The sequence below is a fragment of the Chaetomium fimeti genome (assembly GCF_033439085.1).
Source record: "Chaetomium fimeti strain CBS 168.71 chromosome Unknown B0H64scaffold_6, whole genome shotgun sequence".
NCBI lineage: Eukaryota > Fungi > Ascomycota > Sordariomycetes > Sordariales > Chaetomiaceae > Chaetomium > Chaetomium fimeti.
Genome location: NW_026944334.1, coordinates 1,153,785 through 1,176,735, shown reverse-complemented (window position 1 = coordinate 1,176,735; position 22,951 = coordinate 1,153,785). Strand labels below are relative to the sequence as shown.

At 56.2% G+C, this 22,951-nt stretch overlaps 5 protein-coding genes across 5 annotated transcripts; 3 read left to right on the top strand and 2 right to left on the bottom strand.

Moving 5' to 3' along the window:
* The first annotated feature begins 243 nt into the window (after positions 1 to 243).
* On the top strand, positions 244 to 1,714 carry B0H64DRAFT_403744 (ribosomal protein S8e/ribosomal biogenesis NSA2). Its single transcript, XM_062804333.1, has 5 exons — positions 244 to 325; positions 509 to 575; positions 647 to 654; positions 865 to 1,047; positions 1,103 to 1,714. The coding sequence occupies exons 2-5, from the start codon at positions 520 to 522 to the stop codon at positions 1,462 to 1,464; spliced, it is 609 nt and encodes a 202-aa protein (XP_062656721.1). The 5' UTR covers positions 244 to 325; positions 509 to 519; the 3' UTR covers positions 1,465 to 1,714.
* Positions 1,715 to 2,049: 335 nt separating this feature from the next.
* B0H64DRAFT_207899 (rab-GTPase-TBC domain-containing protein) lies at positions 2,050 to 5,323 on the bottom strand. The gene is made up of 5 exons (XM_062799371.1): positions 5,021 to 5,323; positions 4,635 to 4,908; positions 3,383 to 4,578; positions 2,387 to 3,328; positions 2,050 to 2,308 (listed from the first exon to the last, which is right to left on the bottom strand). Exons 1-5 carry the CDS (start codon positions 5,192 to 5,194, stop codon positions 2,243 to 2,245), a joined length of 2,652 nt encoding a protein of 883 aa, XP_062656720.1. The 5' UTR covers positions 5,195 to 5,323; the 3' UTR covers positions 2,050 to 2,242.
* A 1,399-nt stretch (positions 5,324 to 6,722) lies between these two features.
* On the bottom strand, positions 6,723 to 10,567 carry B0H64DRAFT_465302 (uncharacterized protein; the record flags this gene model as incomplete). The annotated part of the gene is made up of 6 exons (XM_062807665.1): positions 6,723 to 6,767; positions 7,391 to 8,963; positions 9,022 to 9,063; positions 9,125 to 9,708; positions 9,934 to 10,016; positions 10,285 to 10,567. Coding segments are annotated over 6 exons (2,610 nt in total), but the record flags the coding sequence as incomplete, so codon positions are not given.
* A 7,451-nt stretch (positions 10,568 to 18,018) lies between these two features.
* On the top strand, positions 18,019 to 18,697 carry B0H64DRAFT_345535 (uncharacterized protein). Its single transcript, XM_062801316.1, has one exon. The coding sequence runs from the start codon at positions 18,251 to 18,253 to the stop codon at positions 18,425 to 18,427; it is 177 nt and encodes a 58-aa protein (XP_062656718.1). The 5' UTR covers positions 18,019 to 18,250; the 3' UTR covers positions 18,428 to 18,697.
* A 1,955-nt stretch (positions 18,698 to 20,652) lies between these two features.
* On the top strand, positions 20,653 to 22,139 carry B0H64DRAFT_326666 (uncharacterized protein; the record flags this gene model as incomplete). The annotated part of the gene is made up of 2 exons (XM_062800751.1): positions 20,653 to 21,187; positions 21,235 to 22,139. The coding sequence occupies 2 exons, from the start codon at positions 20,653 to 20,655 to the stop codon at positions 22,137 to 22,139; spliced, it is 1,440 nt and encodes a 479-aa protein (XP_062656717.1).
* Between the last annotated feature and the right edge of the window lie 812 nt (positions 22,140 to 22,951).

The following is a 22,951-nucleotide window of genomic DNA, read 5'->3' as shown; positions in this document are numbered from 1 at the left end:
CATTGTTTGGGTTCAGGAGATGCAACCGACCTCCCACATGTCTACCTTAAGTACCTTTGTGCAACTGAACCTTTAACTTAGGTAGCGAGCCTAGTCTTCGGCGTGTGGATACAGCTGGGCTCTCCTGCGGTTGAATATCTTGGCGGGAAGGCTTCGGGGTGCCCACGCACATCCACTTGGTCTGTGCGCTGATCCTGGTCCGTAGGGCTCGGCACCGGCAGCGGTCCAACTTGCTGCCGAAAAGTTTCGCCCACATTTTCAAAATTCATCACGAACCTCGCATCCCGCCCGCCTTTCCACAACCGCTCGACCAACGACCAACGAGGTAAGTCATTGTCCAGGTTCGCATTGCCCTCCGTCAACGCACCCAAGCCTACACTCGATATCGCGAATTTGCAAGAGTCGGTCCCGCACCGAATTTTGCAGAAACACGAAAACTCCCGACCCGATCACGCGCCCAACATTTATCACCACCAACTCGCTCGCTAACTCGACCCTCCTTCAACAGACACAGTCAAGATGGGTATCTCTCGGGACTCTCGGCACAAGCGCGCCGCTACCGGTGCCAAGCGAGCGCAAGTTTCCCTTCCTAGCTTCTGTATCCTCGTTTTTTCGATCGGTGGTTGCTAACTTGATTTTGCTGCAGTTACTACCGTATGTCATGACCTCCCCCTCTCGCTGCTCGAATACTATACACAAGCCCCTCGACACAAGGGGCACTCGAAGGTCCGCTTGGGAGGTTCCTGTGGGAGTTTGCTCGCCCTTTAATGGGCCGGGCATGCTGCCATAGGAACCCACCCCATTGCGTTCTGAGCCTGTTCAACGCATATAGAAATGAACGAAATTTCTGACAACTGCGTACAGGGAAGAAGAGAGCCTTCGAGGCGGGCCGTCAGCCTGCGAACACCCGTATCGGTGCCAAGCGCATCCACACCGTCCGCACCCGCGGCGGTAACCACAAGTACCGTGCGCTCCGTCTCGACTCGGGCAACTTCGCCTGGGCCTCGGAGGGATGCACCCGCAAGACTCGTGTTATCGAGGTGGCCTGTACGTTATGCCAATATTGTTCCTCAGGGAAGCTGTACTAAATGTTGATATCCAGACCACCCCTCTAACAACGAGCTTGTCCGCACGAACACCCTGACCAAGTCCGCCATCGTCCAGATCGACGCTGCGCCCTTCCGCCAGTGGTACGAGGCCCACTACGGCCAGCCGCTTGGTCGCCGTCGCCAGCAGAAGCAGGGCCAGGCCGTCGAGGAGGTCAAGAAGAGCAAGTCTGTCGAGGCTAAGCAGGCTGCCCGCTTCGCCGCCTCCGGCAAGGTCGACTCCGCCATCGAGAAGCAGTTCGAGGCCGGTCGTCTCTACGCCGTCGTCTCCAGCCGCCCCGGCCAGTCTGGCCGCTGCGATGGCTACGTCCTGGAGGGCGAGGAGCTCGCCTTCTACCAGCGCAAGCTCCACAAGTAAGCGTTGGGCAAGGGAGGAATGAGTACGACGGGGAATGGGAGGAACAAGTCTGGGCACGGGGGCGAGCAACGGCGTTTCGCCAGGTGTTGATGGGTCATTTCTGGGATGAAAAAGGCGGTCATAGCAACGTCATTTCCAGTTGCGTTGTCACCGGTAACAGGGCATGGCAGGGATATAGGGCAATGGAAAATAAATACCCCCACCATGAGCAGCCCCCCGCAGTCAATCGATCCAGGCTTGATACTACGAACTTTGATCCCCTTCCTGTTCGGTGACATGCCTTTCTCAGCCCCTAATACTTCAAAACTGAGCGACTTTTTCGATAACCCTGTCTGGGAAATCACCAGCAATAAACCGATGTTGGGACGGGCTTGTGTGGTTGCATCCCGCATCCAGCAGCAGTATCAATTGTAGTAGCAGTAGCAGTATGAACCATGATAAATGCTTTCCTATCCATCCCGTCCAACCACCCCATCCATGCGATCCAGGTTTTGCATCTCTACTCCGTCTCCCATGCTCCATGCACATCTATCGTATACAAACCGGCTTCTTTCGCCAACGCCTGTACCGCTCGCTTTCCGGGCCTTCTTTGCCAGCCCACTGCCAGATCCCCCTCTTCCTTGACCACTCTAAAATTGGTAACGCGTTCCGGCGTGGGGACTCGCGCTAGGCATGGCTGGCCCGTTCTGTGACTTTTTTTTTTTTTTTTTGTTGCGTGTAAGATCCTGTCCGGGCCATGACCGACGCTGATTTTTCTTGACTCTGCCCCGCGAGCTATTTAGGATTGGAACTGCCTCTTGAGATCGGTCCACTTCCTCGTCAGCGCCTCGTGTTGCGAGTTGGTCTGTTTCAGATCGGTTAGTCTTTCACTTGTACGAAAGGGTATGGGGGGTGGTAAGAAGGATGGTAGGAAGCAACGCACCTCGGCATACTGCATCTTGGTCTGGACCAGCTCCTCCTCGAGCTCCGACATCTCCTTCTCGAGCTTCTGGTTCTCCTCGTGGACGTTGGCGTTGCGCTTCATGAGGTCGTCGCGCTCCAGCTGCCAGGCGGACTCGAGCTCGGCGGGCTGCTTCTCGATGACGATGCGCAGCTCCTTGACCTGGATCTTGAGGCCCTCGTTCTCGTCGCGCAGCTCGTTGTTGTCGACCTTGGTGTGCACCAGCTCGGTGGCCAGCGACGCCTGCTCGGCGTCCACGTCCTGCAGGCGCGCCTCGAGCTTGCGCATGCGGATCGCGTAGCTGGCGTTGCTCGCGCGCAGGGCCTCGAGCTCGGCCTCGCGCTCCCGCTCCGCCCGCGTCTTCTCCTCCCACTCGACCTGGTACGACTTGAGCATGTCGGGCGTGATCTTGACCTCGCAGGCGTCGCGCACGAGCTGGTCGGCGCGGTAAACCTCCTTGTCCATGCTGCTGGAGGAGCTGCCGAAGAAGCCGTTCTCGAGGATGGAGGTGGAAGAGGGCGAGGCGTCGATGTAGACGTCGAAGACGCGGTCTTTGAGGAAGGTGGTGAGCTGAGCCATGTCGGAGATGGCAAGGAGCGCGGCCGAGTTCTTTTGCATGAGGACGGTGCCGAACTTGAGGATGGCGGACAGGCCTTCGGAAAGAATCAGGTCGTAGATGCGCAGGACTAGTTGTAGAGGAAATCGGTATGCGAAGAGGGTTAAGAACCACTGCGTAGCGTAGAGATGGGGAGAAATGCCACGTCGCTTGAGGTGGCAGTAAAGTGCCGGTTCGAAATCCTCGAGGAGGCGCTCGAACTGGTAGAGGTGAAGGTGGAGGCCGGGCATGTCCTGGACGAAAAGATCCCGCAGATGGTACTGATTCATTAACCGTACTAACAAGCAGAATGCTTCCTCTTCCGGCATCTGTGGGACATCAGTGACTGTTTCCTCGAGACATGGCGGAACGGTAGAACTCACGTTGAAAAGAATGGGCATGACGAGGAAGTTCATGCCCTGAGCATAACCGACGGCATCGTCAAACAGCGCGTATGCCTTGCAAACGCCGAACAGGCCCTCCTGAAGCCCTTGAGCCGCGGCAAACTTGGAATAGCTCGTCCTTGCTCCGAGATCTCTCCTAATGGTCTTCTCAAGCTTTTGAATGGCGGCTACGTCCTCCTTGTCCTTCTTCTGCCGCTCGGCGGCAGAAATAGACTGAGCCTTCTTGACGGAGTCCGAGTCGGTCGGAGATGGTGCACCGTTCGAACCAGAGTTCACCGAGTGGACCGACGACGCTGAGGAAGTCGACCCCTTAGCGCTGGCGCTGATGGTGGCGCTTATTGTCGTCCCGCTGCTCTGCCTATCCTTGTCCTTCTTCTCCTTGTCGGTGCCCCTAACGACAAGGTCCCGATAGACGGCTTCCAACTCCTCGTTCTTGCTCTGGGCCAGAACCTGCCAGATGACGCCGCGGATAGCGCTTGGGATTCCGGTGGCGATCGCCCTATTCAGTTCCTCCGCACTGGTCCGGGCCACGGCAGCGGGACCTTCGTTAACCACGTTTTGCCATAGATCCCAGTCCACGTCGACATCTACTAGGGATGATGGCCCGGCCGTGGCACCGGAAGCAGTTCCGGGGGCGAGGTTCTTGTTCGGGCTCTGGGGCAATGGTGATGGAGGCGGTTGCCCCGCGGCGCCGTTCTCCGCAGCATCGCTAGATACTGTCAAGGTCTTCTCCTCTTCAATCTGGGCAACGACCTCTTCCCTCATGCGAAGCGCCTTGAAGCGATCCTTTAGACTGTTGCGCGGGCCATCTTCCCCATCTTTCTCTTCCTCCAGTTTGCTCAGCATCATCTCCGGATTGCTAGTCATGGTGGCGACTGAGCTGGCGGTGTTCCTTCTGGTAGACGGGATAGGCTGCACAGCCGGGGGGTCTTTAGAGGAGCTTCGCGAAAGCCACGAAAACGGACTGTTGAATTTCCTACCCGTGGGCGCTGGTGCCGGGGCAGGGGCCGCGGCAGGGGCGGGTGGAGGCGGAGCTGCTACCGCTGCTGCTGCCGCCGGGGGGCTTTTTGACTGGGGATCGGTAGCTGGCGGCGACCATGGCATTGGCGGTAGGGCGTTGGTTAGGCTGCTGAAGGACATGGTTTTGGGCGCCTTCTCTGGCGGCGGACTACTCTCTAGGCGGGGGTTAGTTCCCTACTTCGACGTGTGGGTGTCAGGGTCGGCAACATACCTTGTTGAGTTGGCGCCGTCGTCGCTGTCGCCGCGTCGTCGTCGAGGTTTACATTATCCAGAGAGCCGGCAGATTCTTGCGAAAGAGGGCGCGGGATCTTCTTCTCTGTCGGTAGCTCTTGTGAGTCGGGCCTCCCGTTCGTTGCAGCGGTCTGTGACGCCTCGTCCTCGTAGTCGGAATCGATCGGGTCCTCGACGGATGGGGGGTTGACGGGCGGTTGGCGTTTGGTCAAGGATCGGAGCGATCCAGTCTCGACAGCATCCTCAAATGTTTCCTGCAGAGTGACGTTGCACGGTCAGCATCGTGTGGGCAGCCGAAAGTGGCGTTGTCATCGACACCGCATATCCCCCAAGTGCGTGCGTCCGTGGGCAGAACAGAGTGCATACCGTGTCCTTCTCAGAGCCATCCCTCGAGGCTGGTCTCTGTTGTTCCTCTGTTTCCTCATCTGAGGATTCCTCTTCTGTGCCCTGGGTGTTCTGTGTTTCCTCCAGCTTCCCCGGCTCGGCTGTCTCCTGGGCCTCGGGCATCTCCTTCTTGACTGTTTCTTCGGTGGCAGACATGATTACGTGTGCGTTAGAGGCCTCTCACACGCCCTCGCTGTCGCCGTTTCGCAGCACCAAATCGATGACCGGCAGGGTAGGTGTTAGTTGTTTGGAATGCTCAAGCGCCCGGTCGTGTGCTCGTGGAATTTAAGCGATGGGCGGTGGGGGACGGTGCTCGAAGCGCAACGAATTGCTCGGACGTTGGTCGATCGGCCCAGGGATCCAGTGTTGGGTCGTGCTACCTAAGGTAGTTATGGTTGACACAGTAGGAAAACGTCAGGTTGGCGTCCTCCAAATCGTGGAATATCGGTGTGGGCGTGCGTTCTTGCAACACTGCTGCGTGTCGTTTCGTTTCGTTCCCTTTTCTACTCGAGGTTCCGCTAATAATCCAGGGGGACAGCAGAGGGAAGTGGACAAAAGTGGGCGAGTCAGCCCCCTCGATGGCCCAGAAACAGGGGGTCCCTTTGTGTGGAAACATGCAATTACAAGAACGGTACGTTGGGCTCGAGTCACCATGGCACAATCATCCTCCGGTCTCGACGAATTACGCTCTGCACAAAGAACTACAAGTTCATGCCAACAAGGCTAATCAAAATCGAGCGTTAAGTTCTGCTTTTACCAGTTGTTGGATGAGCAGCGAATGGCTGCAATAACACACATGAGTACCCTCGACGTCCCCTTACCGCAACTTGTAAAAGACGTTTTACCCACGCTAGCCTGGTGCCATGGCGGAGGAACCCGTCTTTTATCGTTTTCTTCTCTTTACCGCCTGTGCCACTGTCGTGTTGGTCTAAATCCAGGTGTCGTCATCGCAGTCCAGGCAACGATTTGCAGCTACCTCCCTCCTACTGCGCACAGTTGGAAACTGGCAGCGCCGTTCAAGTGTCAGCGCCTCGCCTTCAACGGGCGCAGCCGCAACAGAGGCAGCGACAGGTGGGCATCTGAAACGAACGGCGCAGGGGTCGCTGCTGGCCAAGACCCCGGGGCCGCTTTCTCCTGCGAGCCGCTCCTGTTGAGCTCGGCTGGCCAATTACAGCGGGCGCCGAACCAGCTGCAGGGCAAGGCGTACCGCCGGTGTCGCTGCACATCTGCTGCAGATCCTCAACGCCACGCACTTGTCATCCGATGTCTTCACCTTTCAGTGGTTCCTGCATCTTGTGTGTTTGCCAGATCAGGCCAGGCCCGGGCCGACCCTGCAACTCCATATTCCTCAGATTCGAGAATTAAAACCTGCCGGCCTGGCCAGACCGAGAGTTCTGGGACAGCTAACTATCGAAAACAGGCGAGATTGACAATCACCTGCCGTCTGCCCGGGTCAGAGTCTCAGCTTTGCAGCGCTTTGTGCCGCCATGAAACTTGAATATGCTTTGGATAAGTGTGCTTTGTCCAATTATGAGTCTGCATGCAAAAAGGTGATTATGGTTGTGGAAAATGGCCTTCATGGCTTGCGTTGACTAACAACAACAATGATGTCCTTAGCAAACAATTTACTTGTACATACATACATACCTACATAATAATAGCACAAACGAGCGGCAGGGAGGGGTTACCGAAACGTCGGGTCCTGTTCCAATTTCGCTACCAGCAACATCTTGCAAGGATGTCAGTATGGTCGAGGTTTGTGCCTTTGTCGCCCCAAAAGTTAGCTCTACCTATTGATGATATCGAGAATGCAGAGAAATGATGAAAAAAAGGAGAGAAAACTAAAATAAATCCCAGGGTTCCTCCTCCTGGATCCTCCCGTTGGTGTTGGACCTCGAGAAAGGAGATGCTGCTGCACCTCGACCAGCGGCTTTCAGGGGTTGTCGTTGTTGTTGTTGTCTCTCCTTTATTAAGCGCCTGGTGGTGCCCGACCCGTCCGATTCAAGCCAACCAAGATGCCCGACTTCCAAGCAAGCACCAACCGACCAACCGGTCTCCATCTTCTGGCCAACCGGCATTCCCAAGCTCATCAAGCAACTCCACCTCTTAAACCTCCCCATCACCACCACCATCACGCCCCTCCCCCCTAACCTCCCTCTCGCCCTCTCCCTCCCGCCAAACCTCACCCCCCCTCTCCCCCCCATCCCCCCCTCCTAAACCACCCAACAACCCCAAACCCCTCACCACCCCCACCCCCCCAACCCACCACCAACCCGTGCACCCCCAACCCCAATCCCAACCCCAATCCCAATCCCCCTCCTCCTCGTCCCCCTCAAACCGCCACCCCCACACCTCCCACAGACGCCGTTCGGCATGCAGGTCCCACCGCCGCTCCCCGGCCACCGCCCGCACCTCCCACGGCACCGTGCCGCCGTTGTCGCGCGCCAGCGCCTCTGCCTCGGAGGGGGTGAGGTTTAGGCGTGGGTCGATGATGTTGCGCAGGCGGGGGAGGGGGAGGTAGCGGCGGAGGTTTGGGGGGGGTAAGGGTTGGGGGATGGGGGTGGGGGGTATTGTGAAGGGGGTGGTGAAGGGGATAGTGGTGGTGGTGAAAGGGGGTAGTGGGATGGTGGGGAGGTAGGTTGCGTTTGGGTTGGGGTTGGGGTTGGTGTCAGAGGGGTGGGAGGGTTTGGAGGAGGTGGATTGTGGGGTGGTCGTGGCCGTGGTGGTGATGATGGTGGTGGTCGTCGTCGTGTCCCAGCGCTTGATGCGGCCCTCGCCTTCGCTGGTTAGCTCGGCAACGGTGGGCCAGTCGCAGTCGCATGCTGGCGGACCCGGGCCCGGCCTCGGGGTGAAGGGGTTGGCCGCGTGGGCGAAGAAAGGGGAGAGGCCGTCGCGGTGGCTGAGCGGTCTGGTTGCGAGTTGCGGCGCGGCAGGCGGCGGCGGGGGTGTCGTGGAGTTGTCGAAGCTTGGTGTGTGCTGGTTCAACTTACACGGGTCGTAGTCGCTGGGTGTAAAAGTGCTCGCTGCGGAGGGCGTGAAAGGTCGGGCATAGGGGGATAGCGCGTTGGGTTGGCTTTTATCTTCGGCTGCCTGCCGGCGATGGACCTTGTCATCCTCGGTGTCGGGCCCATTGCCCCTTTCCTCCTCCTCCATGGCGTGCGTGTCCCCGCTGTGGAGGCGGATTTGGTTATCCTTCGCGTGTTCCTCTTCCTTGCCCCTGCCATCGCCTTCCATCTTACCAGTGAGCGTCCAATCAAACCCCAAATTGTCGAGCTCGTCGTCACTTCGTGTAAGGCCAGCACCGTCATTGAAGTCGGTACGCTCGCTCCCAGCTTCCTTGTCCCCGTTGCTTTCGAACACGAAATCCCCCTCGTCCCTGTTCGTACCCCCATTCCCAACTTCTGTTATCGTAGCCGGATCATTCGTCGGGGCATCCGAAGTGAAGAAGTCAACGGCCACAGTGCGACTGCGCGATGCCTCATATGCAGCCTCCTCCCTTACCTCCCCCTTTTCCATACCATACCGAGGTCTGTACTCACTCGGAGTGAAAGAGGAGTCGGAGTCGTAATCATCATCCCCAAGCCAGCTCTGCTTGTGGTACGTGCCATCGGTCCTTCCTTGCGTCTCTCCGTGCACGTTGCCGTGGCGGATGGCAGCATGTGCGGCAACCTCTCGCAACATGGTAACCGAACGAGTGCGTTGATGCCCCGTCTCGTGATGAGGATGCAGTACAGGGACCGTGAGGCGGTCAACGTTGCCGTTGACTTGCGGGTCGGGCCAAATCTGATTGGTGTAGGGAAAGGGTGCCTGGAGCGGGATGGGTTCGTAGGGAGTGAGGTGCCTTTCCTTAAGGCTGACCCCGTCAAGCGTGGCCGGGAATGCAAAACGGAGGGTCTGAGCCCAGTGATCAGTTGCGTTGACAGTGCTGCGAGGCGAAGACGGGGATTAGTAAAGGGTAGTAACACCGGGAGAGGTTGACTTACGTTGTAACAAATCCACCCCAGTGGCTCTCCATGTTAGTGCTTCTATAATGGTGCGTTAGTGAAGGCCGTTCAGCGGAGGGAAGGATAAAGAATTTGAACCTACGAGGCCGCTCCCCCCTGGACAGCACTCCCCATATCGGCACCCATCTGGGAATGTTTGGCCCTAGACGGAGCAGCAGCTCTACCCTCCTTCGGGCTGCCGCCGTAGTAAACGGGGATCACTCTTTCCTCGGCCTCCCCAGAGCGTCCAACCACGACCACTCTCTTCCACTGGGCTGTCTCTCGCGCCCGCAACGCCATCTCTTTCTCCGCCACCTTGGCGCGCAGTCGGGCAGCCCTAGCCTCGAGTATCCCAGCCTTGAGGCCTGCATACTCGGCCGCCGTCCGGGGGAAGAAGGGCGAGCGATCGAGGTCGACCTTCTCGGCACTAGTCCGGGCACGCTTGTAGGCGACGCGCAGCCGTTCCTCGTTGCTCAGCCAGACGTGCTGCGACCCCTGCGACATGCCCGACACACCCTGTTCGGAGTCCTGGCCACCGCTCTCCGCATCCACACCCTCGTCCTCGTCCTCGTGCCCTACCTCTTCCCAGTATCCTTCTTCTTCGTGGGAAATGTTGGTGTTGGTGTCCCAGGCTTCGGAAGAAGTCTCCTGGTTTACCATTGTGGCAAATGTCGATGATGGGTAAGCCTATGGGATGAGGTTAACCTCTTGGACTCTGAAGTAAAACGGCAGAAAATAATAAATGTAAGTAATACAAGGGTTGGTGATGGGGCGAGAAGTGTATAGGTAGCCAGACGAAGCTCTAGGCAAGCACCATCTGAAGCAAGACATGGGATGGCCAGGAGTACCAGATATATGGCGGTTATGACTCGCAATGACTGTATGAACTGTACTCAGACAAAGGGATCCTACATTTGGAACGAAGTTGGCTGCTGGGTTGAAGTCCTGGAAACCCTTCCAAAGGTTGGCATGGCAGTGAGAAGCAGTGAGTGGTTCTAGTGCGTTCAAGTTGTTAGCCCAAGCCCACCCAGTCATCTCCCAAGGAAAGGGCTGTGACAAGTCGCTAACAACGGTCTTTGGAAACCAGCTGTTCACACTGGCATTAGACTCAGCAAGAGACTCGAACTGTTAACGGTTTGTTGTCTGTTGCCAAGTGACAGGTAGCACCGCTTGTTGATGAGAAACCAGCGACTCTTTGACTCAACCAAATAATAGGCATTGAGCGGCTAAGTCCAAGGTCACAACCCAAGACAAACAACTTACTTTGCTCCAATGCAGGAGTCTCAGCCTCCAAGGGCCGTGAGCCCGGCTCCGCCTTTGGTCCCAGCTCTGGTGGAAAGTAAACCGCCAGTGACAGCGGCGGAAACGACATCCTGGCGGTTGCGTAACCGGGGCGGCAAAAAGCAAACTTGAGTCTTGCGAAGGCAGCCAAACATCCACCACGGCCCGCAGCGTTGTTGAATATAAGAAAGGATATAGGATGAAAGAAAAAGAGAAGGAAAAACGTCCCACGTGGCAAGAACCAGCCCTTGGCTACCTTTAACCCTTTGCCGTCGACCTCTTTCCCGTTGTGGTGTAGTTGTGACCGTTCCTATGGAGGGAAGTCGGTTGGGGGAGAAGGGGTTTGTTGGATCGGAACTTCGGGTGGTGGTAGGGAAAGAAAAGGAGTTAAAGCCGGCAAGTCTGTGTTGGTTAAAGAGGTGAGATGAAGTGAGTGAATGGAACTAACGAGGTTTCTGAGTGTTAAAACGGAGATGCCACAGCAAGACCAGGTTATCTCGAGCTCGTAACAGTGAGACTTGTATAAAGTGTATCGGGAAGGAATAGAAAAGGCTAAGTTTTACCCATCGTGAAGAGCCTTTTAACAAAGAGAGGCAGAGCCAGATGATGTTTCGCATGGTTGTGCAGGAAATCGTCAGGCTACCTAGTTAAGCATTACCAAGCCCGCCGCTGTATCTCGATGAAGCACTTAAGGAAAGCTGACCATGTTTCCTTGTGGAAAGAGGGGATTCTAAGAAAAGATAAATCGGGTTTCGATGTTTCGAACTGATCACTCTCGACCTCAACACGTAGGTTAGTTCGAAAGAGGGTGATACTTGTGCTTTGCACCAATGTAAATAGGTGCTTTCTCCTAAATATTATCCCTTAAATGCTGCTTTCAGTTGCTTCCTTATAGTAAGTGCATCCTCTCTAACTGTTTAAACATCGGGAAACATACCTTTTAGCAACAGCTCGACCACCTGCAGCGAGGCAGGGAAATGATTCCCTGTCTACTTAGTTCCCGACACTGTGTTCCTTCAAATTGCTGAGATTTCTAAAACATGAGTAGGTGAGATTGAGTACCTACCTTTACTCTTCTCCCCTCGTTCCTGGACACGAGACGAGAAACCATAATCTGACGTAGTATCTTTTTCTTCGAGTTGTCTAGGAACAACGACCGGTTTGAGTTTGTTTGTTGGGTAGGTATTTAGGAAGAAACGACCTAAGCTGTTCAAAAATAAATCTGGGGACCTCCCTAGGTATTGGTGTTTCTTTTTTTGTCATTTCTTTTCATAGAAGGTGTCACTAGAGGTGGTTGCCTGTGATGGCACTGTGGCTCAATCGGGGTTAGCGCGCATAGCGCCTCGCCCTACTTCCCCACGAAACGATCGCTAGCGATCCCACCACCTCTCTTTTTCTCTTTGTCTCAGTTTCGATATTATAGTTGTATTGACTGGTGGCCTGACCCCATGGAATATCTGCTTCTCGTCACAAACTGAGACCAATCTCTCTTACCTGGGAAGGTATAATTAATATCCCACCGAAGAACCGAAGATCAAAGATTGAAAGCGTTGTTTCAATCGACCCGACAAACCAAATCCATCCACCTGCGTTTAGCCGAACCAACCGGGTTGGATACCGAAGACCGCCAAGATGGCACGCGAGTCAGCCGCTGACGATCGCGCCCGGAAGGAAGTACGGTTCGTGATCGAAGAGATCAATCGTCACGATCTCAAGAAAGATACCCCGTTGCGCCGCCGCTCGTCGGCAATCCACGACGTGCCGCTGAACCAGGCAGAGCCCCTCGTGGCCGAAGATGACGAAGACGCCGAGCCGGCTACGATTGAGAAGTTCACCCGCGATGTCACTACACAACTCCCAGACGTGCGTTACACTGAGACGCGCGAGAGCCTTGTGGAAGACCTGCGTGCGAAGCTTGTTGCATTTGCCGACCACTTCGCTGGCAAGTACAAGGACAAGGCTCCTGCGATGCCGTTTACCCGGATGGTCGACGACGACCCCAAGAAACCGGATGCCATGTTCGCGGGCGTGATCAATGGCACAGTCAATGCCACCGAATTCGCGGATCTCGCTGCCCGTTTCCCCGACGAAGTATTCAAGGAAGTCAAGATGCGCGGACTGTTGACCGCAGCATACGCGGAGCAAGTCGAAGAGCTCCATACTATCGCCAAAGACCTGGACCGTAACTTGAAGTACATCCACGATTGGGTCCCGATCATCGCCGACAATCTGAAGACGACCCATGACGCAGACTTGAACAGCCGAACCGAAGAGGTCGTGGGCCTTAACCAGATCATCGCCGATCTCATGATGCAAGCGCGCGAGGGAACGGTCGCTACCCACCATTCTATTCGCAGCACTGAAACCGCATCTGGCGGGAGCAAGGGGCGCAGCGCAAAGCAACCCGACCCGCCTATCTTCCTCAACGACGGGGCTAAAGATACTACGACCTTTGAGACCTGGTACCGCAACCTCCAGAATAAGCTCGCCGCCAATGGCGACCACTTCTCGAACGATGCTGCTAGACAAGGGTACATCGAGGGGAGGGTAGGTGGGAAGGCAGCTCGCGAGCTCGCTCCCTATCTCCGCGAAACCCACCCTGACGTAATCAACACGTCCGAGAAGCTGATGGCTCACCTCTGGTCGGAATACAACGACCCGCTCCAATCCGAGAAGTCCCTGACAGACTTCATCGAGCTAGAGATGAAGCCGGGTGACAGCTTCACTGCTTTTAAAAACGACTTTGTACGACTTGCTGGTGAATGTGGCAAGAGCAAGGTTGAGTGGAAGGCTGAGTTCAAGCGCCGACTTCCCGGCACCCTCCAGAGAGCGTTGGCACCGTCGTACCTCGATCCCGCTGTTACGTTCGATCAGTATGTCCGACTTGGCGCAGAGATCTCGCATTCCTACCGCCAGACAGGCAATGGCCATGCCCCGCGCCGCGATGGCGCGCCACGCGCCGCGAAGACCCCGAAGATCTCGGATCCCAGACCTGCAGCTCCCAAAGCCAAGAGCCCGGCTCCCCAGCTCTCACCCGAGGAGGTGCGCAAGCTCTATGATGAAGGCCGCTGCTTCGTCTGCCGCGAGAAGGGACATACGTCCCGGGAATGCCCGCAGAAGACAGGCGGCGGAGCCGCAGCTGGAGACTGGAAAGCGCAGCGCGAGTCCCGCATTGCGAACCTGCAAAGCCGTTGGGCGGCGAAGGAGCCTGCTGAGGAGCCTGCCACTCCCCGAGCACCCGCCTCCAACAAGAAGAAGCTTGCGAAGGTGGTTGAGCTGCCTGACAGCGCCTCCGACTCGGAAAACTAGATACCCTGGGTAGTCTCGACTCCCTCTCAGGGTTGGTATCAACAGTCGGTGTGACAGAAGCTCGACCGGATTTCGTTAGCAAGTTGCTGGGAGGAAGACCCTTTCTCACCTCTTGTTCCATAGCGAATAATGGAGTTTCGTTAACCACCACCGACGTTTTGGTTGATACGGGAGCCAATGGCTACCTCTTTGTGAGTGTTGCCTATGCAGAACGACTGTTGAAGCAGTTGAAATTGAAGACTCGAACCGACTTCACGCCCCGACCCGTGGGCGGGTTTGACAACAAAGGCGCGTGCCAATTGGTCGACGTGGTGCTCGTCGGGCATTTTACCATCCAGAACCGCACTCTCCGCGACGAACCGCTGCTGGTAATTGATTCCAAGCACGATGTGATCGTTGGTGACAAGTGGCTTGACTATCACGACATCCTTACCGACAGCCGACGCCGGAGACTGATCTTCCCTACTGAATGGCTCCCTGATCCAGGATGGTGGAAGAAGGCTGATATCGAGCTCGGCGCACCCCCGACCGGACGCCCCGATCCTGCTATAATGGAAGACATTCAGCGCCGCGAAGCATTGATGGAAAAGGAAGACCAACGAAGGCGCGATGGGCGAGCTGTCGCGCAGCGAATCGCACAGCTGGAAGCGCAGGCGAGCCGCCAGCCTGTTCCGCGGCCGCCGACGTCATCTGCGTCCCCGATTACCCACCTCCTATCGCGATCCGACCCGATACCCAAGACCGTTCGGTTCGATCCCCCTGAACAGCAGAAGATGCAGCGCGCGCTGCAAGGCCTTCCTCCCCCGCCAAAGGAGCAGCCTCCTAAACCACGCGTTCGGCGAAAGGAACCCGCGATCGACTACAAGCGTGGCACAGATAAATACGGACCGTACACTCTACGTAGGGATAGCATCGGCTGGTACAAGGATCGCCCACCCGATATGGCCGTTATCGGTGCCATTGCATTCAGGCAGATTGCGCGCAACCTGCCCACCGGCTGCGTCACTCTTCACGAGATCGACAGGATGATTGAGGACAAGCTCGCAGAGTCGATGCCCCGAGATGATCACGACCTGCGTCAGAAAGCAGTCAACGCGATCCCGAGCGAGTACCATGACTTCCTCGACGTGTTCAGCAAGGCGGAATCCGACGATATGCCCCCATACCGCCCGCAAGTCGACCATAAGATCGATGTCACTGGCAGGCCGGAGGATCTGGGATATTCGCCGCTGTACAAGCTCTCTTTGGAGGAATTGGAAGCCGCTCGGAAATATATCACCGAGAACCTGCGGAAAGGCTTCATTGAACCAAGCGATTCCCCGTGGGCCGCGCCCATCCTGTTCGCGATCAAGGCTAACGGTGGACTACGCTTCTGCGTCGACTACCGAAAGCTCAACGCGATCACAAGGAAGGACCGGTACCCATTACCGCTGATCGACGAGACTCTGGCGCGGGTCTCCCAAGCCAAAATCTTTTCTAAGATCGATATTCGCCAAGCCTTCCACCGCATCCGGATCAACCCGGAACACGAAGAACTCACAACGTTCCGCACGAGATACGGCGCGTACAAGTACAAAGTGATGCCGTTCGGCTTGACCAACGGCCCAGCGACCTTTCAACGGTTCATCAACAACACTTTGATGGGTTATTTGGACGATTTCTGTAGCGCATACATCGATGACATCCTGATCTTTTCGAACAACCTCCGGGAGCACAAGGAGCACGTCGGGAAGGTTCTGGAGCGCCTCCGCGAGGCGGGCTTACAGGCCGACATCGATAAATGCGAATTCCACGTCACCAGCACCAAGTTCTTGGGATTCATTATTGGAACCGACGGCATCGCTGTCGACCCAAAGAAGATTGAAACTGTTCGGGATTGGGAACAGCCGACTACTGTCAAGGGAGTCCAATCGTTCCTTGGCTTCTGCAACTTCTATCGACGCTTCGTTCGCGAATACGGTCGAACAGCGCGCCCACTAAACAACCTCACAAGGAAAGACGTACCATTTGACTGGAATGCGGATTGCCAGTGTGCCTTCGAGGAGCTGAAAGACCGGCTACTTAACGCGCCTGTTTTAGCCCATTTCTCTCACGACAAGCCAACCCGCGTCGAAACCGACGCGTCACAGGGAGTGGTAGCAGGCGTACTTACCCAGCAACAGCCGGACGGCGAATGGCATCCTATCGCCTTTTTCTCAGAGACAATGCACGGCGCGGAACACAACTACCATATCCATGACAAGGAACTCCTGGCGGTGATCCGCGCGCTGCAGTGCTGGCGAGCCGAGCTTGTTGGCCTCCAAGGGGACGACCCGTTCCTGATCATCACGGACCACGAAGCGTTGAAGTATTTTGGCACGAAGCGCCTGCTCAACGCTAGACAAGCCGGATGGGCTGAGCTGCTCGCGCAGTACCATTTCCAAATCACGTACCGGCCGGGCAAAGAGAATGCTGCGGCAGACGCTCTCTCCCGCAAGAGCGAGGATACAGTGACGCAGAAGGCGAAGAGGGAAGCCTATCGCACCTTGCAAATCTTCACCCCCGTGCTGGAGGATGGCGCAGCAACCCGCACTGATGATCTTGAAGTTGAGTTGATGGCGCTTGACGAGGAGATAGAGGCGCCCGCAGACTCGGGTTTCGAGCTCATCGACGAGCTCCTCCGTTACAACCAATCTGCCCTGGAGTTGGAGCCATACCGTGAGAAGGCCCGCAGCGAGCAGGATTCCGAATACTCGCTCCTGGATGGCCGCTTGCTGTTGATGAGCGGTAGATTGGTGGTCCCAGCCGTCAACCATCTGCGGACCCGCATCATTACTGAGGCACACTCGCGCTTGACGACCGCCCACCCGGGCATAAACAAGACGCGCAAGTTGATCAACACCCGGTACTGGTGGCCCCGAATGGGCAGCGATATCGATCAGTATATCGCTAACTGTGTGTGCCGCGCCGCGAAGCACCCGAGAGACAAGACCCCCGGATTGCTACACCCAATCCCCCCCTCGCAGCGAGCATGGCAGAGCGTTGTGATGGATTTCAACGAACTTCCGAAAGACAAGTACGGATTTGACAACGCTCTGGTCATGATTGACCGCCTCACGAAAGCTTCATGGACTATTCCCTGCACGAAGGGAGCCACGGCTCGCGATGCGGCGAAGATGTACTATGAAGGCCCGTATCGAGTCTACGGTCTCCCGATGGAGGTCATCAGTGACCAGGGGCCGCAGTTTCGAGCCGACTTTACCAACGAACTGTCAAAGATTCTGGGGATCAATTGGAAACTGGCCACACCCGGTCATTCGCAGACCGCGGGCCAAGTCGAGAACCTTAACCAGTATATTAACCAACGGTTACGACCGTTTGTAAGCCATTACCAAGACAACTGGTCCCGGGCAATCCCAGCTCTTGACGCGGTACAGTCGAGCCTCCCGCACGACAGCACCGGATTGTCGCCCCACGAAGTGATGTTTGGGTTCGCGATGCCCTTACCATTCGACTGGGAATCACGAACCGGACTGACAGATCTGCCGCACGAAGAGCGTCTCAATCGCGAAGAGGCCCAGCGGAGGGCGCGCCAGATCCAGGAATTTGGGGACTTCGCGCGGTCCAACATCCTTAAAGCGCAGGAGAAGCAAGCAGAGCAGGCGAATCGACATCGCCGCGTACCAGATTTCGACGTCGACGACCACGTCGTGATCATCAAGCGCACCGAAATGACGAGCAGACCCAGCGATAAGCTCGATTTCCCCGTTACGCGGCAGCACTTCCGCATCATCGAGAAGGTTGGCCACGCGTACCGTTTGGAAGTCCCAGCTTCGTGGAAGGGAACCGACACGTTCCCTCCCGACCGACTACGATTACACCTAAACAACCCTCTTCCTGGCCAAGCACCCGAGTCCCCGGATGCCGAAGAGGTTGGTCCGAATCAAGACATGGAATGGGAGGTCGAACAACTCTTGGCGAGCCGTGTTTACTATGGAAAATTGCAGTACCAAGTCCGTTGGAAGGGCTGGGCAGCCGACCCCGAATGGTATCCCGCGGCCGACTTCAAGAACTCGCCGGAAGCGTTGAAACAGTTCCATGACGCGAACCCCGACAAGTCTGGCCCGCCCACACGATTGCAAATATGGTTGGAAATGGCCGAACGCGACGAGTTCGCGGCGGATCATGAGGATGACAACGAACCAGTCATGGTGGGCGCGCCGTTGAGGCGATCCAACAGGAAGAAAAAGTGATGGACCTTTTCCGAGCAAAAGCCCGCGGACGAGCTTTTTCGTGGAGGGGGGGGGGTTGTCACGAGAGGTGGTTGCCTGTGATGGCACTGTGGCTCAATCGGGGTTAGCGCGCATAGCGCCTCGCCCTACTTCCCCACGAAACGATCGCTAGCGATCCCACCACCTCTCTTTTTCTCTTTGTCTCAGTTTCGATATTATAGTTGTATTGACTGGTGGCCTGACCCCATGGAATATCTGCTTCTCGTCACAGAAGGGGTGTAGCGATGTGAGAATGAATACCCGGCGTCAATAACAAAGAGGGTTCGGCGAACACTAGAATCCTGATAAGTTCTGGTTCTCAAGATGCAAATCAGAATACCGACCTACCTAAGGAAAGCGGTGACGGGCACTTCTGGCAAACATGAGAGATGATGGATGTGGGGATGGATCGATTATCCTCAACATTATCACAATGGAACACAGTCGTGGAACCCGGAAGCAGCATGGTTATAAACAATGCATTTAATCTTTTTTCTTTTCTATTTTATGCTGCGAGCTTGATTTTCGAGTATGTGAATGCGATCGTTGTGACCCACCGTGGTTAGTGAGGGACGAGACTTGGGTGAGGTCAAATCAAGGTCCAGGTCATACCACACCAGGTTAGCATACTCAAATACTCAATCATGCAGTCCTTCTGTGAGTGGAGTATCGGCGGCGCACCAGGAACCTGGTCGTCAGCTGGATCTGAATCTACAGGATGAGGATTGTGCGGTTAGTCCGGGAGATCTCATCAGCGGAACAAAACCAAAAGGGGTAGGAGGCGAGTTGTTAGATGCCAACGGTGACCCTTACCTTTCTTAACGGCAAAAGCCCTCGCCCTTTTCAGTCAGCCCAGCGCCTTGCACCTGAACGCCAAACAAACCATCCGAACACCAACCGCTCCTGTCAACTTGAACTCCCTTTAGCAAGCCGCGCTTTACTTTTCGCCTGAGATGCCCATCGGTTGCATATCTGTAGTCAGCCCGACCAAAGTTGAGGTAGTGCTCTCGGTGCTGTGGATCCGTCGCAGTTTGCTGAACATGTTGTCGTTCTTCTTCTCCTTGAGATAGCTTGGTTGTGGTTGTAGCTGCAGTTGCTGTTGTGGTTGTTGATGTTGGACCGGGGTGTGCTGCGGAGTCGAGCCGAAGCAAGACGCACAAGGACACATTGATGAACCGGCCATGGTGAAGTTGAGAAAGAAAAGTATGTTGAGCAAAATTCTTGTTGGTTTCGTGCCCTCGGGGAGCGAGAATGGAGGGTATTTAATGCTCTTTTCTAGCGTGTGGCGAATGGGGCCATTAGGCAATGGTTAGAAGTCAGTGTTAGTCAAGCTGCCGTTTTGGTCTTCTTTGGGTGCTTGGCCGATGGGGGAATGGACCATGCCCACTTTTCATACCCAACTTCATGCCAAGGGCGAAAGAACGATGTTGATGGCCCATACCATATCTTTACCTCGGGCATACGGCGTAGGGTATGTATATGGAATAGTTGCCACTGTGTAAGTATTCCTGTAGTAACAGTAGAATCGGCCTCAAGAAAGAAACACGTATCTGGGCTAACCCATGTTGCACCCGGGCCGTACCAAGGTTGCCCGGTCCAAGAAACGAACAGCCCCCAAAAGAGTGCCAGTGCGTGAAACACTCAAAGTAGAGTACAAAATTGGTAGGGGAGCATCAATGCCCTGAGAAAGGAGCTATTGTGGCCGGTCGGGTGTTTGAGGTTCCCCAACCTGAAGTAAAAGAAACAGCCCACATCCCGAACCTTGAAACAGGAGAGAAGGGGACCCCTTGGCATGGATGAGCCCGACTTGGGCGTTGTTCACCCCCGCCCCCAGTCTTCGGGTTCGACAATTGGGGAGCCCAATCTTGTTAACCACCTCTTGAATCCCGCATACTGTGTACAGAGGAGGTTGCTTTCTCGTGTCGTGGAACAACGCTGGCTGGTAGCAAAGGCACGAGTGGGGGCCCGAGGGGCGTTCAGTCCAAATGGAAATCTCGTGTTTTTCCTCTGCAAACCGAACTTGAAGCAGGCAATCGGCCGAACAGGGTGGGGGCCATCCGTCAAACGCATGTTCAAGATCTTCGGCCAATGAAAACAGCGGATGCCCGCATTCCTGCATCGGCCTCGAGAACACGATTGGCCAATGGTGGACCTGTGATGGGGGAAAGCCCGGCCTGCGCAGGGAAGCGAAATTGGCAGCGCGGGCTCAAGGCCAGTGCCTCGACCATTGCGACCACCACTGCGGAGCTCGCCCTCTGGGCTCTCTTGGGCCGGCAATTTAAATTAAAATAGATCTTTGGTCGGGAAGAGGTTGCGAGAAAGAATATCCACGCGGCGCTGCCCGTTCGCGCTATCCTCTTCCTTTCCCTCACACTGGTTGTCAAGCGTGCCGGTGCGATTGACCTCCAGCATCGCGGACATGTGGAACGGGTGAGTTTGACGGCATCTCCCGACCAGAGCCAGCGCCCCCCGGGTCCCTCCCACAGACGCAGCGCATTGACGATCAGCTTTTGGCTGCAAGAAGGGACGGTTAATTCGATATTTCCGGTTTTTCTTTCGACGAGTCGGGCGAGTTTGGCTGGAGGATTGCGACCATGACGAGCCGACCCCTCCGGATCACGCGCACAGCCAGCTTCGATTTTACGAGCATCCATCCATCCAGCCCATCGACAGGACTCTCGAATACGGGGTCGGGCTGCTAGCCTGCCATTCGATTCGTTCCCACTGCCAACGCTCTTTTTTTTTGACGCAGCTCTTACCCACATTCGTTTTTCACAGCCACGCCAGCGCTATGACTAACCAGGGCGATGCCAGCGGGCCGTCACTCTTTCAGGCCCGCAGCACCCGCCACAACCACAACCACCATCTCAACCACCAACATTTGCATCTTCACCAACACCGTCGTTTGCACACCCCCGAGGTCGAGAGTACCTCGCCACACATTCGTTCACCACCCAACGAGAAGCTGCATGGCCGCCAGGTCGTCGTCGTCCAAACCGTGTCCGTTGTCCACTACATCGATGCCACGGGCGGCGTCACGAGCATCGACACCTTGACCTTGGATTCCCCCGTCGCACCCACCGCGGTAGGCTTGCCGGCGGGTCTCACTGCCGGTTTGCCCGCGCTCAGCGACGTGTTGCCCAGCGTGTCTCTCCCTGGGCTGCTTCCCGACCCGGTCGATGGCTCGCCATCGTCGACAACCTCCACTGAGTCGGAGACATTGTCGTCCACCTTGTCAGCGTCCTCGGAGACGCTGACGTCCACTCCTTTCAGCAGCACGTCTGCATTCCCCACGTTGTCCGGGGTTGGCAACTCTTCATCGTCAAGTCCGTTCCACCGAGCCCGTTTCCTTTCGTCTGCTAACTCTTGGTAGCCCGCCAACCGTCACTCTTTGGCAACCACACAATAGGCCTCTTCTCGAACTATTCACGAACTTCACCTTCTCGTTCCACATTCGCTTCTACTAAGAGCAGCAGCTCTCTCTGGACTTCTACCACCGACGCCAATACGCCCACGATTGCAGCCGGCGGAGGCGAGGACAGCACAAATGCCGGCACTGGGGCCACAGCAGCCACTCCCGTGCCCGTCGAACCCACTCCCGAGCCTACTGGTCTCGCCCCCGAAACGCGGAACGCTGTCGTTGGCGGGGTCGTCGGTAGCATTGCCGGCATCGCGCTCATCGCCCTCGCACTCTTATACTTGTTGAAGTGGAGGAGACAGCGCGGCCAAGGCATCATGTTGCTAGGCGACGAGGACACACCTCGGGGCAGGGGCTTTTCATCACCGGAACCAACCAGCCCCAGCAGCGGGATGGGTATGACGGAGCGGGCCGGTGCCTTTGCGATACCCGCCGCTCTCGCCAAGCTGAGCGGCAAACGAGCGATCGACGCACCGCCTGCCGAGCCGGCCACCCAAGAGAAGGGATTCTACAGGGTGTCCGGCAAGAAGTTGGTCTCGGTCCTCGAATCCGGCGGAGACGGCTACACCGACCCGCACGACAGCGTCGGCAGCGGGTCGTCGTACTACCGGGACTCGCAGGCGTTTTCGGAGGGCTCGAACCCTTTTCAACTTGGATCCCCGATGCGGCCGGTCAGCGGCGTCCCCATTTACCGAGACGGCGCGCAGCGAACCGCCCTTCACGAACAGGGTCCTTTACCACCGGGTCATCGCCCGTCTGTTTTCCCCACGACGCTACAACCACCAGGTTCCGCCGGCCGCAGCTTCGCACCGCGAGACGGATCGAGGGGCTCAACGTCGAGATTTATGGAAAACACATGACGGACGCTGTCCCATAACACCTCATTTATCGTTCATGTCTCATAACTTATTCAATAATGTCTGGAACAATGGCGTCGGGAGCGCGGGCTGCTTGGCAGGGTCGGACTGGTTGGTGCCGAAACACATGGGCTCCATTTTACACACGCTCTCTCTGCCTCGTTTTGGATGCACGCCATTTGGGCCATCTCTGTCAGCTCGGGTTGTGATGGATGTAGATACAGGACCGGCGGGCACTTGGGTACATTTGGCATCTTGTGTGTTGCCGGTAGGATGTGGCGTCGGACTTTTGCGGGCGGGATTTCGCTGTACATATTTTCCGAGCAACAGCCGTCGGCGTCGAATAGATTTGATGGGCGCGGATAGACCTTAGTAGTCCTACCTCAAGCTAGCGGCCTCTTCGTTCTCCATCTACTTCGCCGCACTCGAGATATCATTGCCTCAGGTCTTGACATGGTGTTTTGCAGCAACCTCGCACATGGATGACTGCCTAAGGCACCTGTGTGGGGTCCATTGGGACGTGACTGCCATCGGACGGGTGAGCGACGGGAGATCACCTTTGCTATCGTACCAAGAGATCTGGGGCGGTGAGTTACGGTTTATCAACCGTTTTTACAGACTAACGTTTATGTTGAAGTTAAGAGCGACGGTTATGTTGGGAGCCAGCTACGGTTATTTGGTGGACTGCGGCTATGCGACCTGCAAGCTATAGCCAAGTGGAGGAGACGAGATATAGGGGAGTTGATTAGCTCAATTCAAATGGAGGTGACTGTTCTTTCCTTTTTTTCTATCTATTAAAACTAACTTAGGCAAGT

Excerpts from the sequence above, each read along its gene's own strand:
- B0H64DRAFT_345535 (XM_062801316.1), top strand. The coding sequence starts at position 18,251 with ATGATGGATGTGGGGATGGATCGATTATCCTCAACATTATCACAATGG.
- B0H64DRAFT_403744 (XM_062804333.1), top strand. The coding sequence starts at position 520 with ATGGGTATCTCTCGGGACTCTCGGCACAAGCGCGCCGCTACCGGTGCC. Across the intron at positions 1,048-1,102 it reads TCGTGTTATCGAGGTGGCCT|ACCACCCCTCTAACAACGAG; the intron begins GTACGTTATGCC and ends GTTGATATCCAG.
- B0H64DRAFT_207899 (XM_062799371.1), bottom strand. The coding sequence starts at position 5,194 with ATGTCTGCCACCGAAGAAACAGTCAAGAAGGAGATGCCCGAGGCCCAG. Across the intron at positions 4,909-5,020 it reads ATGGCTCTGAGAAGGACACG|GAAACATTTGAGGATGCTGT; the intron begins GTATGCACTCTG and ends GTCACTCTGCAG. Across the intron at positions 4,579-4,634 it reads GACGGCGCCAACTCAACAAG|AGAGTAGTCCGCCGCCAGAG; the intron begins GTATGTTGCCGA and ends ACCCCCGCCTAG.